Source organism: Phacochoerus africanus, chromosome 12 (assembly GCF_016906955.1).
Source record: "Phacochoerus africanus isolate WHEZ1 chromosome 12, ROS_Pafr_v1, whole genome shotgun sequence".
Lineage (NCBI taxonomy): Eukaryota > Metazoa > Chordata > Mammalia > Artiodactyla > Suidae > Phacochoerus > Phacochoerus africanus.
Window position 1 is genome coordinate 38,047,259 of NC_062555.1, and position 15,620 is coordinate 38,062,878.

Consider the following 15,620-nt stretch of genomic DNA (forward strand, 5'->3'; position numbering starts at 1 on the left):
TGCAGATTTGATCCCTAGCCCCACTCAGTGGGTTAAGTATCTGGTGTTGCCTCAAGTTGCAGTATAGGTCATGGATTCACCTCGAATCTGGCGTTGCTGTGGCTGTGGCATAGGCTGGCAGCTGCAACTCCGATTTGACCCCATGCCTGGGAACTTCCACATGCGCCAGGTGCGGCCCTTAAAAAAAAAGGAAGAAAGAGGGAAAGAGGGAGTTCCTGTCTTGGCTCAGTGGTTAACGAATCCGACTAAGAACCATGAGATTGCTGGTTCGATCCCTGGCCTTGCTCAGTGGGTTAAGGATCCGGCATTGCCCTGAGCTGTGGTGTAGGTTGCAGAGGCGGCTCGGATCCCGCGTTGCTGTGGCTCTGGCTTAGGCCAGCAGCTACAGCTCTGATTCAACCCCTAGCCTGGGAACCTCCATATGCCACGGGTGTGGCCCAAGAAATGGCAAAAAGACAAAAAAAAAAGAAAAGGAGAAAGAAAGTAAAAAAAGATCTCAGTCTTGGGAGCCTACAAGAGAGGAACTTAACCAACCTGGACATAAGGGAATAGTCATAGAGGACATGTTTGAACTGAGTCATGAAAGATAGGTACATGATGACCAGGTAAAGAGGAGGAGGAGAAAGGATTACTAGCATTGTGAACATCATGAGAGTGAAAATAATATTTCATTGAAGATTTTTGTGTGAATAATAATAATAATAATAATTTCTTTCAAGTTCTGTGGCAGGATGTGAAGCTAGAGAGGTAGGTAGGGGCCACATTGAGGGCAGTCTCTTGATTCCATGCTAGCGGGCTTGCATTTAGGTAAAGAAGAACCATTAGATATTCTTTCACTGACATGGGAAGAGTTCCATTTTTATGAAGATGAGTGATTATAGTATGGAGAATAGTTTTTTGTTGTTGTTTTTTATTTGTTTTTTCCTTTTTTGGCCTCACCTGCAACATGTCCCAGGCCAGGGATAAAATCTTAGCTGCACCTGCAACCTGTGCCACAGCTGCAGCAACACTGGATCCTTAATCTACACTGTGCCAGAGCTGGGATCAAACCCATGCCACTGCAGAGACAATGCCGAGTCTTTAACCTGCTGTGCCACAGCAGGAACTCCATGTGGAGAAGAGTTTTGATGGCCTTGCCTGAAGGTACAGAGACTCATGTAGTTGCCTAGAAGAGAGAAGCTGGAGAGGAAGGATCCAGCTGTAAGAATATTTAGGAGGTAGGTTTGGCAGGACTAGCTGGGAAGATGGGAATGAGGGAGAGGAGGAGTCTAGCATGAGTAGCATGAGTTGAATTTTGGAGAGTGAAAAGGAGTTAGTTTGGTACAGAAGTGGAGAAGAGCATTTCAGGCAGAAGCAGCAGCCTGAGCAAAGGCCCAGAGGCATGGAACAGAATGTGTGTGTGATAAGAGGTAAACAGTGAGATAGTAATATTTCTTACCTTGTCTGTGTCTCAAGTCACTCTAGCAAACCTGGTAATGTTTATAGGTATGTCTAATGGTGGGTGTGACACGTTTTGTTTTTAAGTTTGTATGCATGGGTAGATAAGAATTAGATATGTAAAATATGTCCTAAACTGACAGAAAACCTTTTGTCGGGTTCATTAGGTCCCTAGTCTAATGCAAGTCCTTTTATCTATCTATCTATCTATCTATCTATCTATCTATCTATCTGTCTATCTATTTTTTACTGCAGTTGTGGAGCACGAAAGTTCCATGACCAGGGATGGAACCTGAACCATAGCAGTGACAATACCAGATCCTTAACATATTAGGCCATCAGGAAACTCCTACAAATCCTCTTTGGAGCCATCTTTGAATCCCAGGCAGAATTTACTTCTTCCTGTTATGTGTTTATGTAGCAAGTTATCTGTTATGTTTTCTTATTTTCATGTTTCATTTGACTCATGTGGCCCTGACCATGCCCTTAATAATTCCCAGGATCTAATGCGTAATAGACATTAATTAAATGTTTGGTGGATGATTGAACTGGATGTTGGTACCCAGGGTCAGCCACACTGAAGAGAAATTGTGTTCAGCTTCTATATCCCTTTTCTCTTGTAGCTGTTTGTAGTGGATGTCCAGACAAGCCAGATCACCAAGATTCCCATTTTGAAGGACCGAGAGCCTGGAGGTGTGACACAGCAGGGCTGTGGTATCCATGCTATTGAGCTGAATCCCTCTAGAACACTGTTAGCCACTGGAGGAGACAACCCCAACAGTCTTGCTATCTACCGGCTGCCTACACTAGATCCTGTGTGTGTGGGAGATGTAAGTTTCCCCAGGAATTGTAGTTAGAGGTAGCCTTGTTTTTAAACTGAGCTCAGTAGGTAACATGGCTCATCCTCCCACAAGCCACCTGGGAAGGGATAGTTTCCGCTAGATTTCTGCTAACTCAAGGGGTACAGTGATATAGTATGGGGGTGGAGATTTAAGAATGGGGTTTGCACACCCTGCAAGGGGTACAGTGGTATAGTATGGGGGTGGAGATTTAAGAATGGGGTTTGCACACCCTGCAAGGAGTATCAGGTATGTTGACAGAGCCTATGTTTGATAAAGGGGTGAACCACATGCCTTGGGCCAGCAGCAGTGGGTTGATGTCTGAGTCCACATTGTTTCCACATCTCTAACTGCCTGTGGTCAGCGAGCAAAGTTTATTAAATCATTCATTCAGCAACTATTTTTGAGCCTTCTGTGGCCAGACATTGATTTATTTTATTTTTTATTTTGGCCCCTCCCACAGCATGTGAAATGGAAGTTCCCAGGCTGGAAATTGAACCTATGCCACAGCAGTGACCCAAAAGCCTCTGCAGTAACAACACTGGATCCTTAACCTGCTGGGCCACAAGGGAACTCCTAAGCATTGTTTTAGACACTGGGGACATAGCAGTGAATAAAACAGACAAAGCCCCCACCCTCTTGAAGCCTGCACTCAAGTGAAAGGAAGCAAATAAACCAGTATATAAACCAGCAGATACTTACTAGCAGTACGTCAGAGTATGATAAGTGCCATGGAGAAGAGTAAAGGCAGGCTAAAGGTAGAGAGTGTGGAGGTTGCCATTTCAGAGGAGAGTAAGGGAAGGCCTCTTTGATGATAATGACGGTCGAGCAGGGAGACGAAAGGAAATGAGAGTGCAAGCCATGCTGATGTCTGGAGGAAGAAAGTTCCAGACAAAAGGAGCAGCATCGAGGTCAGTTGTAACTCTTGTCCCAGGAAGCAAGGGGGAGAGAGTGCTAGGATGAGGTTGGAGAGATGAAAGGTGGGTAATTGCGTAAGAGCCCCAAATAAGAAATACAGTGATGGAATACTAGAGCTAGGTCCACTGGACTTGTTTATTGCCCACAGGAATTCGAGATTCATTGAGCTTCTCAGGACAAGTTAAAGATTAGAGAATCATGCCATTTGAGTTGAGATCACCAGAGATCAGAATTGTAGTTTTTAGAAGTTTCCTAGTGGCTCAGTGGGTTAAAGATGTGGTGGTGTCACTGCTGTGGTGTGAGTGCAATTCCTTTCCTGGGAACTTATGCATTTTTTTTGGCTACAGGCCTAGCTTGCTCTCCCCCCCACCAAAAAAAATAGTATTGCTTTTTTTTTTTGGCTGTGCCCAAAGCGTACAGAAGTTTCTGGGCCAGGGATCGTACCCACACCATAGTTGTGGCCTGCGCCCCAAGTGTAGCAACAGCAGATCCTTAATCCACTGTGTCACGCAGGAACTTCCATGAATTTCAATTTTAATTTTTTTCATTCTGCTTAATTGTTTTTTGACCAGTCACTTAGAAGTTCCTGGGTCAGGATTCAAACCTGCCCCACAGCAGCAACCCAACCCACTGCAGTAACAACACTGGGTCCTTACCTCGCTGAGCCACCAGGGAACTCCAAGAATTGTAATTTTTAGAAAGATATTTTCAGTCAGACTTGTATGCTTTTCAGGGGTGTGTGTTGTAATTATTCTTTTACCAATTTATTTTTTCCTTTTTTTGTCCCTCTCTGTACCTATCACTTCCTCTTCCTTCATGAAGGATGGACACAAGGACTGGATTTTTTCCATTGCATGGATCAGTGACACTATGGCAGTGTCTGGTAGGTTGCCCTTTTGAAGGGAGTTCTGGTGTGGCTGGGAGGGAGGGTAGAGTTTGAAAAGGGAGAGTGTGATTGGAAATAGCCCAGTAAATAGAACATCAACCAGGGATCAGGAGACGTTGTTTTCATTATTGTCTCTTTTTATTTTTATTTATTTATTTATTTATTTGCTTTTTTAGGGCTGCACCCACAGCATGTGGAAGTTCCCAGGCTAGGGGTCGAATTGGAGGTATAGCTGTCAGCCTGTGCCACAACCATAGCAACGTAGGATCCAAGCTGTATTTATGACCTACACCACAGCTCATGGCAATGTTGCGGCTGTGGTGTAGGTCACAGCTGTGGCTGGGATTCGATCCCTGGCCGAGGAACTTCCATGTTTCTTGGGTGCAGCCAAAAAAAAAAACCCCAAAAAACAAAAAAACCTAGGGGAAAAAAAAAAAGGGCCTGAATAGATATTTTCCCAAAAAAGACATAAAAATGGCTAATGGGCATATGAAAAGATGCTCAGTATCACTAATTATTAGAGAAATGGAATCAAAACTACAGTGAGGTACCACCTTACTCTGGTCAGAATGGCCATCATCAAAACATCTACAAATAAATGTTGGTGAAGATTTGAAGAAAGGGAACCCTAGTATACTGCAGTTAAGAATGTAAATTGATGCAGCTTTGGTCAGTGCTGTGGCACGTGTTTGATCCCTGGCCCAGGAACTTCTTCGTGCCTCAGGTACAGCAAAAAAAAAAAGAATAAACCTAAGAATAGAAATACCACAGCTTGATGTATATCCAAAGGAAATGAAAACACTAATTCAAAAAGATACATGTACGCCAATATTCATAGCACTATGTGTAATGGTCAAGACATAGAAGCAAATCTAAGTGTCTTATGAACAGGTGAATGGTGGGGTATATATACAGAATGGAATATTACCCAGCCGAAAAAAGGAATGAAATTCTATCATTTGCTACAACATGAATGGACCTGGAGAATGTCATACTTAGTGAAATAAGTCAGAGAAAGACAAAAATTCTGTCACCTATATGTGGAATCCAAAAAAATAAGACAAATGTATAACAAAACAGACTCACAGATAAAGAGAACAGATTAGTGGTTGCCCAGTGAGGAGGGGAGAGGGCAAGCTAGGAGTGTGAAGTAACAAACTACTATGTATGAAATAACAAGTATATGTTGTACAGCACAGGGAAATAACGGCCACTATTTTGTAATAACCTTAAATGGAGTATAATCTGTAAAAATACTGAATCTCTATGCTGTACACCTAAAACTAATATAATACTGTAAATCAACTATAATTTAAAAATTAAATCTGGAGTTCCCTTGTGGCACAGTGGGTTAGGGATCCAGCGTTGTCACTGGCAGCTTGGGTCGCTGCTGTGCTGCAGATTCAGTTCCTGGCCTGGGAACTTCTGCGTGCCAAGGGAACAGCCAGAAAAAAAAATTAAAATCTAAATATTTGTGATAATCCTCCTCTTCTATTGCGACTTTAATTTTGACAGTTAGAAGATACCTTCCTGGAGTTCCCATCGAGGCTCAGTGGTTAATGAATCTGACTAGGAACCATGAGGTTGCGGGTTCAATCCCTGGCTTTTCTCAGTGGGTTAAGGATCTGGCGTTGCTGTGAGCTGTGGTGTAGGTTGCAGACACAGCTCGGATCCTGTGTTGCTGTGGCTCTGGCCTAGGCCGGTGGCTACAGCTCCGATTCAACCCCTAGCCTGGGAACCTCCATATGCCACAGGAGCGGCCCAAGAAATGGCAAAAAGACAAAAAAAAAAAAAGATACCTTCCTTATAAACTGTAGACTCATTATATATCAACATATACAGGAGTTCCCTTGTGGCTTAGTTGGTTAAGGATCCTTCTTAAGGTTAAGGCTTGGGTCACTGCTGTGGAGTGGATTCAATCCCTGGCTCTGAAATTTCCAGGCACAGTCAAAAACAGAAAAGAAAAATCAACATATACAACAAAAAATACTTCCATAATATTCCTGATGTATAATTTTGCCATCTAAATTGAGGAAATACAGCTTTGTAAAAGTACTAATCTTGAAATGCGCTGGTCTCTAAATTGTTACATGTTGAAAGAAGCTGTTTTGGTTTCCTGATATCAAAGTAAGTTAGTACACTTCCCTACCCTAATGATGGAGATGCCATGTAACATACTGATGACATATCATAGAGCGTGCAACATCACATACAATTATGGAAGCTAGTAAAAACACAGTATACTTGTTAAAACCATAACATGTGCAGATACAGTAAGCCTAATTTGGAGGAAAACTCCACAAAAATTGAGAAAATAAACTGCTTCAAAATTTTGCAGTAAGCAGCTCAGTTGGAAATAGTGCTAATATTCAACTGTGCAGGAGGCAGGGAGTATGTTTCTTTTGAACTTTCACTTATGCTTTGTTCACATCCAGATCAGGAATTTCATAGACTAAGAGGTCATTATCAGCAAGGGAGTTCCTGTTGTGGTTCAGTGGGTTACAAACCGACTAGTATCCATGAGGATGTGGGTTCAGTCTCTGGCCCTGCTCAGTGGGTTAAGGATCCAGCATTCCTCTGAGCTGTAGTGTAGGTTGCAGACGTGGCTCAGATCCCACGTGGCTGTGGCTGTAGCTCCAATTCGACCCCTTGCCTAGGACCCCCTATGCCACAGGTGTGGCCCTAAAAAGCAAAAAAAGGAGTTCCCGTCGTGGCTCAGTGGTTAACGAATCCGACTAGGAACCATGAGGTTGCGGGTTCGGTCCCTGCCCTTGCTCAGTGGGTTAAGGATCTGGCGTTGCCGTGAGCTGTGCTGTAGGTTGCAGACACAGCTCGGATCCCGCGTTGCTGGGGCTCTGGCGTAGGCCGGTGGCTACAGTTCTGATTGGACCCCTAGCCTGGGAATCTCCATATGCCACGGGAGCGGCCCAAGAAACGGCAAAAAGACAAACAAACAACAACAAACAAACAAGCAAACAAAAAAAACAAAAAAAAAATTTTAAGTGCTTCATTATTGTTTCCTAAATCAAACTGTTTATATTTTTTAAGCATTCATTTTATCTAGAACAGTCATTCTCAATTCAGGGATTGTGGTCCCTTCAGGAGGTCCATGAACCTCACTGAAATTGAGTGTACAATGTGGTGTTTTTATGTATTTTTCTAGAGAAAGGGGTCTTTAAATTCCTAAGTCTGTCAAAGGGGGTACAAGAGTCAGAAAATGTTAAGTGCCACTGATGTAGAGTGGAAGCTTACTGCCTAATAGCAGTCACCTGCGCATGCATGCCCAAATGACCTGAACATTTGCTTGGAAGATTTACTGGGCTTTATCAAATGTATAATGATCTCTGTGTTTGTTTGCTTGCTTGCTTTTTTTTGGGTGGGGGGGGGTTTGCCATTTCTTGGGCCGCTCCCACGGCATATGGAGGTTCCCAGGCTAGGGGTTGAATCGGAGCTGTAGCCACCGGCCTGTGCCAGAGCCACAGCAACGCGGGATCCTAGCCGCGTCTGCAACCTACACCACAGCTCACGGAAACGCCGGCTTGTTAACCCCCTGAGAAAGGCCAAGGATTGAACCTGCAACCTCATGGTTCCTAGTCAGATTCGTTAACCACTGCGCCACAACAGGAACTCCTGCTTGCTTGCTTTTTAGGGCCACACCTGCAGCAAATGCATGTTCCCAGGCTAGGGGTCAAATCAGAGCTATAGCTGCCAGCCTACCCCACAACCACAGCAACACCAGATCTGCGCCTCATCTCCAGTCTACACCACAGCCCACGGCAGCATTGGATCCTTAACCCACTGTGCGAGGCCAGGGATCAAACCCGCATCCTCATGGATCCTAGTTGGGTTCATTAACTGCTGAGCCATGAAGGGAACTCCTGTATAATGCTCTCTTTTGAAAAATCCTACCAACCACGTTGCACTTAAAGGTTATGTTTTAACTCCTACACCTCAGGTGAATCATCTGCTTGGTGTGGCTATTAAGATGCACACTGCTCTCTTTTCTGCTGAGCATGAGCATGGTACACAGAGAGCTAGCTAAGCTTCAGCTTACATGAGCATGGTACACCTAGCTAAGCTTCAGCTTACATGAGCATGGTACACAGAGAGCTAGACTGAGAAACCCCACCGAGACTTCTGTGGGACTGTCCCATGGAGAGCTGTATATGTCTGACATCTGTGGTTTTCTTGCCCTGCAGGCTCCCGTGATGGTTCTATGGGACTCTGGGAGGTGACAGACGATGTGTTGACCAAAAGTGATGCAAGGCACAATGTGTCACGGGTCCCTGTATATGCTCACATCACTCACAAGGCTTTAAAGGACATCCCCAAGGAGGACACAAATCCTGATAACTGCAAGGTCCGGGCTCTGGCCTTCAACAACAAGAACAAGGTATGAGCTTGCCAGAGGTCCTCTGAAACCAGTTCCTCTTGCTTCACCTTCTTGGCTTATGTCTTAGGAGGTGTATTCCTTTTCCCTTCTGCTTCCCCAGGTCAGAGCTTGTTGCATAGCTCGGTTCTGAGCCTACAGAGCATCTCTTGAAGGCTGAGGGATGCTCAGTTATAATCGCTCTCTGAGAAAGATTATAGCTGAAATTATGAAACTCATTGCTTGCATTGAGCTCTGCAGTATTTCTGGATAGTTCATATTTATGGGTCAGCCTCTCAGAGTTTCCCCTGGGTCACTCTGATTTGACTATCTCTCATTTGCACATGTCTTTGCAGGTGCTTTTATTTTGAGTGTGATTTTCCTGTATGCCTCTGAAACCAGTCACTTTCTTCTCTCTGGTATTTAGTTTCTTTTCATTCTTTACTGCATCTTCTCATCACTGACATCAAGTATTAATCATTTGAGTCAGATTTCCTGAAGCTGGGCTATTAAGTAGAGTGTTGTTGTGGCAACCCAGAGCCAGAAGAGAAGAAATGCTTCTAGCAAAATTTGAATCAGACCACAATTTAAGGGGGTAGTTCCTTTAGCCTCCTATCTCCCATCCATGTTTGCGGCTTAGAGGTAGACTTAACTCCCCCAGCTTAGACCCTCCACTTACAGAAGCTCTCACATTGAGACTTAGAAAACTGTCCTTCGTGTGTGTGTTCTGCTCTAAACATCCAACAGGATATCATAGACATGATTGCATAGTAAGGGCTTTTTGAACTATGGGTGTCTACATTATTGCTCAAACCCAGACTTGTTTTTTGGGTTCTCTCAAGAAGCATCTTGCTTTAATATGCTGTCCTGGGAGTTCCCATTGTGGTACAGTGGAAATGGATCTAACCAGGAACCGTGAGGTTGGGGGTTCAATTCCTGGACTCACTCAGTTTAAGGCTCTGGTGTTGCCATGAGCTATGGTGTAGGTCGTAGGCACGGCTCGGATCTTGAGTTGCTGTGGCTGTGGTGTAGGCTGGTGGCTACGGCTCAAATTCAACCCCTACCCTGTAACCTCCATATGCCATGGTTGGGGCCCTAAAAAGCAAAAAAAATTAAAATTAAAAAAAAAAATGCTGTCCTGCTGTATTCCATAGAGTGAGCCAATGGGCTGATAATCCCTGGCACCATCATGGGATTGGAAAGAAGAATGGAAGGACCCCAATTTTCAGAGTCATCTGCTGCTTATTGTACATTCATTGCCACCGAGTGGACTATAACCTGTTTTTCATTGCTTTTTGTAGGAATTGGGAGCAGTGTCTCTGGATGGCTACTTTCATCTCTGGAAGGCTGAAAATACACTGTCTAAGGTGTGATGAATGTGACTAAGTGGTTTCACCTTATTATTAAAACACTGTACTTCTCCCTCAGCTTTTTCATTCTTATCTAAAGCACCAGTTCTCCAAGAGTAGGCATGTGATTGCATGGGGCATGAAATTCAGAGTCTGGTGTGCCTCTCTTAGAGACATCAGAGGGGGTGAGCCTTTCTTTTTCCAGGGAATTGGCGAGAGACTCCTTCAGCAAGCAGTCCTCTAATTCAAAATGCACTGAAGCATTTGCTTATGGATTATTTACTATTTGTAATGTTGTGATGGAAGGAAATCTTAAATGTTAGGAACTGTTGTCAACCAAAGATCAGTTAAACTGAGATAAACCAGATCTAAAATAATCATGTAAGGTACAGATTTAATTTACAATATTTGCGAACAACTTTTAGGACTGCACCTGAGGCATGTGGAGGTTCCCAGGCTAGGGGTCAAGTCAGAGCTATAGCTTTTATTTTTATCAGTTTTTTGTTTTGTTTTGCTTTTTTTGCTTTTTAGGGCCGCACCCACAGCATATAGAGGTTCCCAAGTTAGGGGTCCAGTCGGAGCTACAGCCGCTGGCCTACCCCACAGCCACGGTAATGCCAGATCTTGAGCCATGGTCTGCGACCTATACCACAGCTCATGGCAATGCCGGATTCTTAACCTGCTGATCGAGGCCAGAGATCAAACCTACATCCTCATGGATACTCGTCGGGTTTGTTACCCCTGAGCCACAGCGGGAACTCCTGCCCAGAAGTCTTTGCTGCTTGGAGTTCCCATTGTGGTTAACAAATCCAACTAGGAACCATGAGGTTGCGGGTTTGATCCCTGCCCTCACTCAGTGGGTTAAGGATCTGGTGTTGCTGTGAGCTGTGGTGTAGGTTGCAGATCCCACGCTGTTATGGCTGTGGCATAGGCCAGAGGCTACAGCTCTGATTAGACCCCTAGCCTGGGAACCTTCATATGCTATGGGTGCAGCCCTAAAACACACACGCACACACAAAGTCTTTGCTGCTTATTACTTCTTTGATAGACTCTCTTTCAAGAAGAAGCAATGCTCAGAGATCATTGATTCCTTCACATCCCAGCAGCCTCTGGGCTCTGCTGCCCTTGCTCGGTGCCTTTAGGCACCACTGAGGATTGGCTGAGTGACAAGGATACAGGGTTAGGGCTGATGGGGTTACCTGGGCTTGAGCAGTCCCATGAGCATGCTTTCTGCCCTGAACAGCTCCCATCCAGTGGGAGTCAGGCTAGGCGTTGCCAGAAACCAGCTTCTTTACCTGAAGGTCTGTGAGAAAGGTAGTGCCTCTTTCTGGCAGAGAGAAGAGAGTGGGACCTTGCTTTAGTGCCTTGAGGTTATCCCTGGAAATAGCCTAGTTTTTGGTCTCTCTCTTTCTGAGTATTGAATTCCAGCTTGACCTTTTTTTCTTAACTTTAGCACCTGTATCTTATCGTTGATTATTGTCACCCTTTCTTTCCCTTCCATACCTCGGGGTGGAGCAAGGCGTGACTTACTCAACTGGGGCAGGTCTTTTTATCTCTGACTTTGTGTGGCTTGTGTGAGGAAAGCCCACAGAGGTGAGCATCTGGGAACAGTGCAGGGCCCTGTGCTCTGTGGTAACGCCATGGGTGCATCTCTCCTTTCTCTCTTTTCAGCTCCTCTCCACCAAACTGCCATATTGCCGTGAGAATGTGTGCCTGGCTTATGGTAGTGAATGGTCAGTGTACGCAGTGGGCTCCCAAGCTCATGTCTCCTTCTTGGATCCACGGCAGCCATCGTACAATGTCAAGTCCGTCTGCTCCAGGGAGCGAGGCAGTGGTAAGAGGTCCCGTGTGCCCCTTAGGCTTCCATCTGCCATGTGAATGGGTTTTGATCTTTGGTTTCTTTATGGGTTTCCAAACAAATACATGATGGCTCCTGGTGGAGGTGTTTAGTGACACAGAGGGGAGCTTGAATACCTGCATATGGCAGCAGAGCTCCAAATACCACTGACAGATGTGTAGCCACAGAAGCCATTGGTGGAAACCAGTGTTCAGGATATTAGTGGTGTCTGTGTTCTCTCACAGAGCCCTACTGAATGTCCTGTGGTACTTCTTTGCTGGAACCTCCCTGAACTGTACAATTCATTTTGTGCTAAGGGATGATGTGGGGTGAGGAGTTTACAGAGGGCCACGAGGACATTTTTAGGAGTGATGAATATGCTTGTTGTTTTGATTGTGGTGATGGTGTTATGGATATATACACGTTAAAACTTCAGGTTATAGAAGAGTTCCCTGGTGTTCTAGTGGTTAGGATTTGGTGCTTTTACCTCATGGATATATACACATGTTAAAACTTCAGGTTATAGAAGAGTTCCCTGGTGTTCTAGTGGTTAGGATTTGGTGCTTTCACCTCTGCAGCCTGGGTTCAGTCCCTGATCTGGGAACTGAGATCCCACATGAAGCTGCTGCTCACTGCAGGAAAAAAAAAAAAAAAAAACTCCAACAAAAACCAAAAAAACTTCAAATTATATACTTTGAATATATGCAGTGTATTGTATGTTAATTATACTTCAGTAAAGCAGAAGAAGATATTTATTTGAGATCAGTGGGTGACTTAGGTTTCAGCCTCCCTTTTTTTTGCGGGGGCGGGGGGGGGTCTTTTCTAGGGCCGCTCCAGCAGCATACAGAGGTTCCCAGGCTAGGGGTCTAATCGGAGCTGTAGCCACAGGCCTACGCCACAGCAACTCAGGATCCGAGCCTCGTCTGCAACCTACACCACAGCTCACGGCAATACCAGATCCTTAACCCACTGAGCAAGGCCAGGGATCGAACCCACAACCTCACGGTTCCTAGTCGGATTCGTTAACCACTGCGCCACGATGGGAACTCCCCAGAATCCAAATTAACCAGCTTAACAAAGTGTGTTTTCTTCATCTCACATTGTCCCCCTTCTCATGCAAAAACATGACTATGTTATCCTGAGAATCCTAAAAGGCAGTGTGGATTTCAACTTAGCTTCTCTCTTCAAGTAGTAGTTATTTTTGTGCAAATGTTGCAAAGATGGCCTTTGCTTTGGGTTTTTTGTTTTCACTTATAGTTGAAATGCTCACATTTTAGCACAGGGAGAATAATGTCTGTAAGGAGACTGGTGAGGGAAAAAATAAACAGGCTTGGCCAGAATGATGTCCACCATACAGAATTTCCAGAGATTTTGGTTACTATTTACAGGAGTAGCTTTCATACTTAATAAGGAAATCCTGGAGTTCCCGTCGTGGCGCAGTGGTTAATGAATCCGACTAGGAACCATGAGGTTGCGGGTTCGGTCCCTGCCCTTGCTCAGTGGGTTAACGATCCGGCGTTGCCGTGAGCTGTGGTGTACGTTGCAGACACAGCTCGGATCCCACGTTGCTGTGGCTCTGGTGTAGGCTGGTGGCTACAGCTCCGATTCGACCCCTAGCCTGGGAACCTCCATATGCCGCTGGAGCGGCCCAAGAAATAGCAGCAACAACAACAACAAAAGACAAAAGACAAAAAATTTAAAAAAAAAATAAGGAAATCCTGATTTCGCAAATATTAGTGAGCACCTCATATGTACCTAGAGACATCTTCATATGCAGTGCACTTATTTGATCCACAGATAGAGCAGATGTATTTTTCCCTCTGACTCAGAGTGATTAGATGACTTGTCTTAAATTCACAGTATAAGTAAGAGACAGTGCTCCTTTGAGTGCTTCAGTTCTAGGCTGTTTGCCACCCTCATAACACACTTAATTCCAGATAAAGACCTCTGGCAGTGCCATGGTAGTGGTTTTAGGTCAAGTACAAGAAAGTTCTTGTTAATGTAATGATTTATAAATATGTAGATTACCCTCAGTTTTAGCATGGGTTGGAAATGTATAATGGCGAAGAGCTTGGAGTTACGAAGATGACTTCAGAGTGAGTCTAGGAGTGGCAAGGAGGTTCCAGGCATACTTATGGTTGGGCCAGAAGCATCTTGGGTATCATCGGGCTTCTGGTACTTCTCGGAGGCTCATGGAAAGGTTCCTGTTAGTGTGTGCATGGGCACTGTGGCATCAGGGTTCTGGCTTTGGCATGAGCTGTATCTGCCTTGGGAAGAGCACTGTGGTATTTAGGGTGCCATGTGAACTCTGTCAGAGAAATTCAGGCTAGCAGAATTTGATTGCTGTACTTTTTCTCTCTTAGGGATCCGGTCAGTGAGCTTCTATGAGCACATCATCACTGTGGGCACAGGGCAGGGCTCCCTGCTGTTCTATGACATCCGAGCTCAGAGATTCCTGGAAGAGAGGCTCTCAGCTTGTTATGGGTCCAAGCCCAGGCTAGCAGGGGAGAATCTGAAACTAACCACTGGCAAAGGCTGGCTGGTGAGTAAGCTCCTGCCGGACAGTGACCAAAAAATTGTCTTCACTCTACTCACCCACTCCCACCCCTGCTGACACACTACCTACCTACATAGTTTTTTCACTAGTAAGAGGCACTCTTCAGAGCAGAGAAAGGCACTTTCCCTTGATTTTGTTTTTGTGACTGCTTGTCTGTGGGAAAGCAGAGGCCCAGTAAGACATACCGGTTGACCCAGGTTAACCCCCAGGTGATAATAGAGCCAAAAGAAGAAGGAACCTCCCACTGAGGCTGCCAGTGAATTCTTAAAGCACTTGGTTCCAGCAGTCCTGAGACCTTAGGTTTACATAGCAGTTCTTCAGCCTGTTTGGCTCCTCCCTCATGTTCATTTGGAAAAATGAGGCCCAGTTCCCATAAACATCAGTCTCCTGGTATCAGGTTATAGCTATAGGACCTTCTCCTCTTAAGGAGCCCAGGAAGCATTCCTCTCCCTTCTTTCCCCTTTCCTGCCCCATGGCAAGTGCTAATAGAATCTCTCTCTTTCTCATAGAATCATGATGAAACCTGGAGGAATTACTTTTCGGACATTGATTTCTTCCCTAATGCTGTTTACACCCACTGCTACGACTCGTCCGGGACGAAACTCTTTGTGGCAGGAGGTCCCCTCCCTTCAGGGCTCCATGGAAACTATGCTGGGCTCTGGAGTTAATGACAACTAACTCTCTTCCAAAATGCAGAGATTTACACTAACTTCCATCCTCAGTTTCCATTTCTTCTTTTGATTTTTCTCCAGTTGTGCGAGGCCCTCATATTTTAGTGGGAACAGCGGAGTTTGCCTGTAGTTGAGGCACTTGACAGGAAGAAGCTCTGTATGGAAATCTAGAGTCTTTTGATTCTTTCCTTTTTTCCATTTTTGGTAATCAGAATTTCATTTTACTGTCTTTTCTTTCTGCTTTTCAACCAAACGTTGTTAATTCCTGTTTGTATTTTTTCTTTAAGTGACACACACTGTCCCCTCTCTGGCTTCTTTAGGCTGACGTAGTCATTCTCAATTCTCACCCTTACTTCACTCTTCAGAGGTAGGGCTTCTTTATAATTATATGGTTGCTGTCAGACTTTCTGTGAAAGTTTGGGGGCTGTGTGTGTGTGTTTGTGTGTGAGTGTGAGAGAGAGAACTTGTGTGCCTGCAAGTACAGTGTGTCACTGAAATTACCTGGAGTGAGGATTACTGTAATTAAAATATTTATAAAAGAAACAACTTTATTCACAGAGACCAGCTTTAGGACTAGTCTTTATCTTGTTTTATACAGTCTAACAACACTTATTATAGGAAGTAAAAACAGAAAGGAAAACCCTTTGAGTTAGATTGCAAGTCCTGGGGACTCTGATACCAGGTCTCCAAAGTAATCCATCTCCCACCTGCCTTCCCATCAGTGTGTCCCCCAGTTGAGAACATTTCTGTGTCTGTG

At 44.7% G+C, this 15,620-nt stretch overlaps 1 protein-coding gene across 1 annotated transcript in view; it reads left to right on the forward strand.

Moving 5' to 3' along the window:
• The window catches only part of DCAF12 (DDB1 and CUL4 associated factor 12), a 39,676-nt gene extending 24,775 nt beyond the window's left edge, over positions 1-14,901 (forward strand). The window contains exons 3-9 of the mRNA XM_047754952.1: positions 2,061-2,267; positions 4,017-4,077; positions 8,280-8,473; positions 9,751-9,816; positions 11,470-11,632; positions 13,999-14,177; positions 14,702-14,901. Coding sequence (XP_047610908.1) covers positions 2,061-2,267; positions 4,017-4,077; positions 8,280-8,473; positions 9,751-9,816; positions 11,470-11,632; positions 13,999-14,177; positions 14,702-14,860 — 1,029 coding nt within the window. The 3' untranslated portion in view covers positions 14,861-14,901. The remainder of the gene's footprint in view (positions 1-2,060; positions 2,268-4,016; positions 4,078-8,279; positions 8,474-9,750; positions 9,817-11,469; positions 11,633-13,998; positions 14,178-14,701) is intronic.
• The last annotated feature ends 719 nt before the right edge of the window (positions 14,902-15,620 follow it).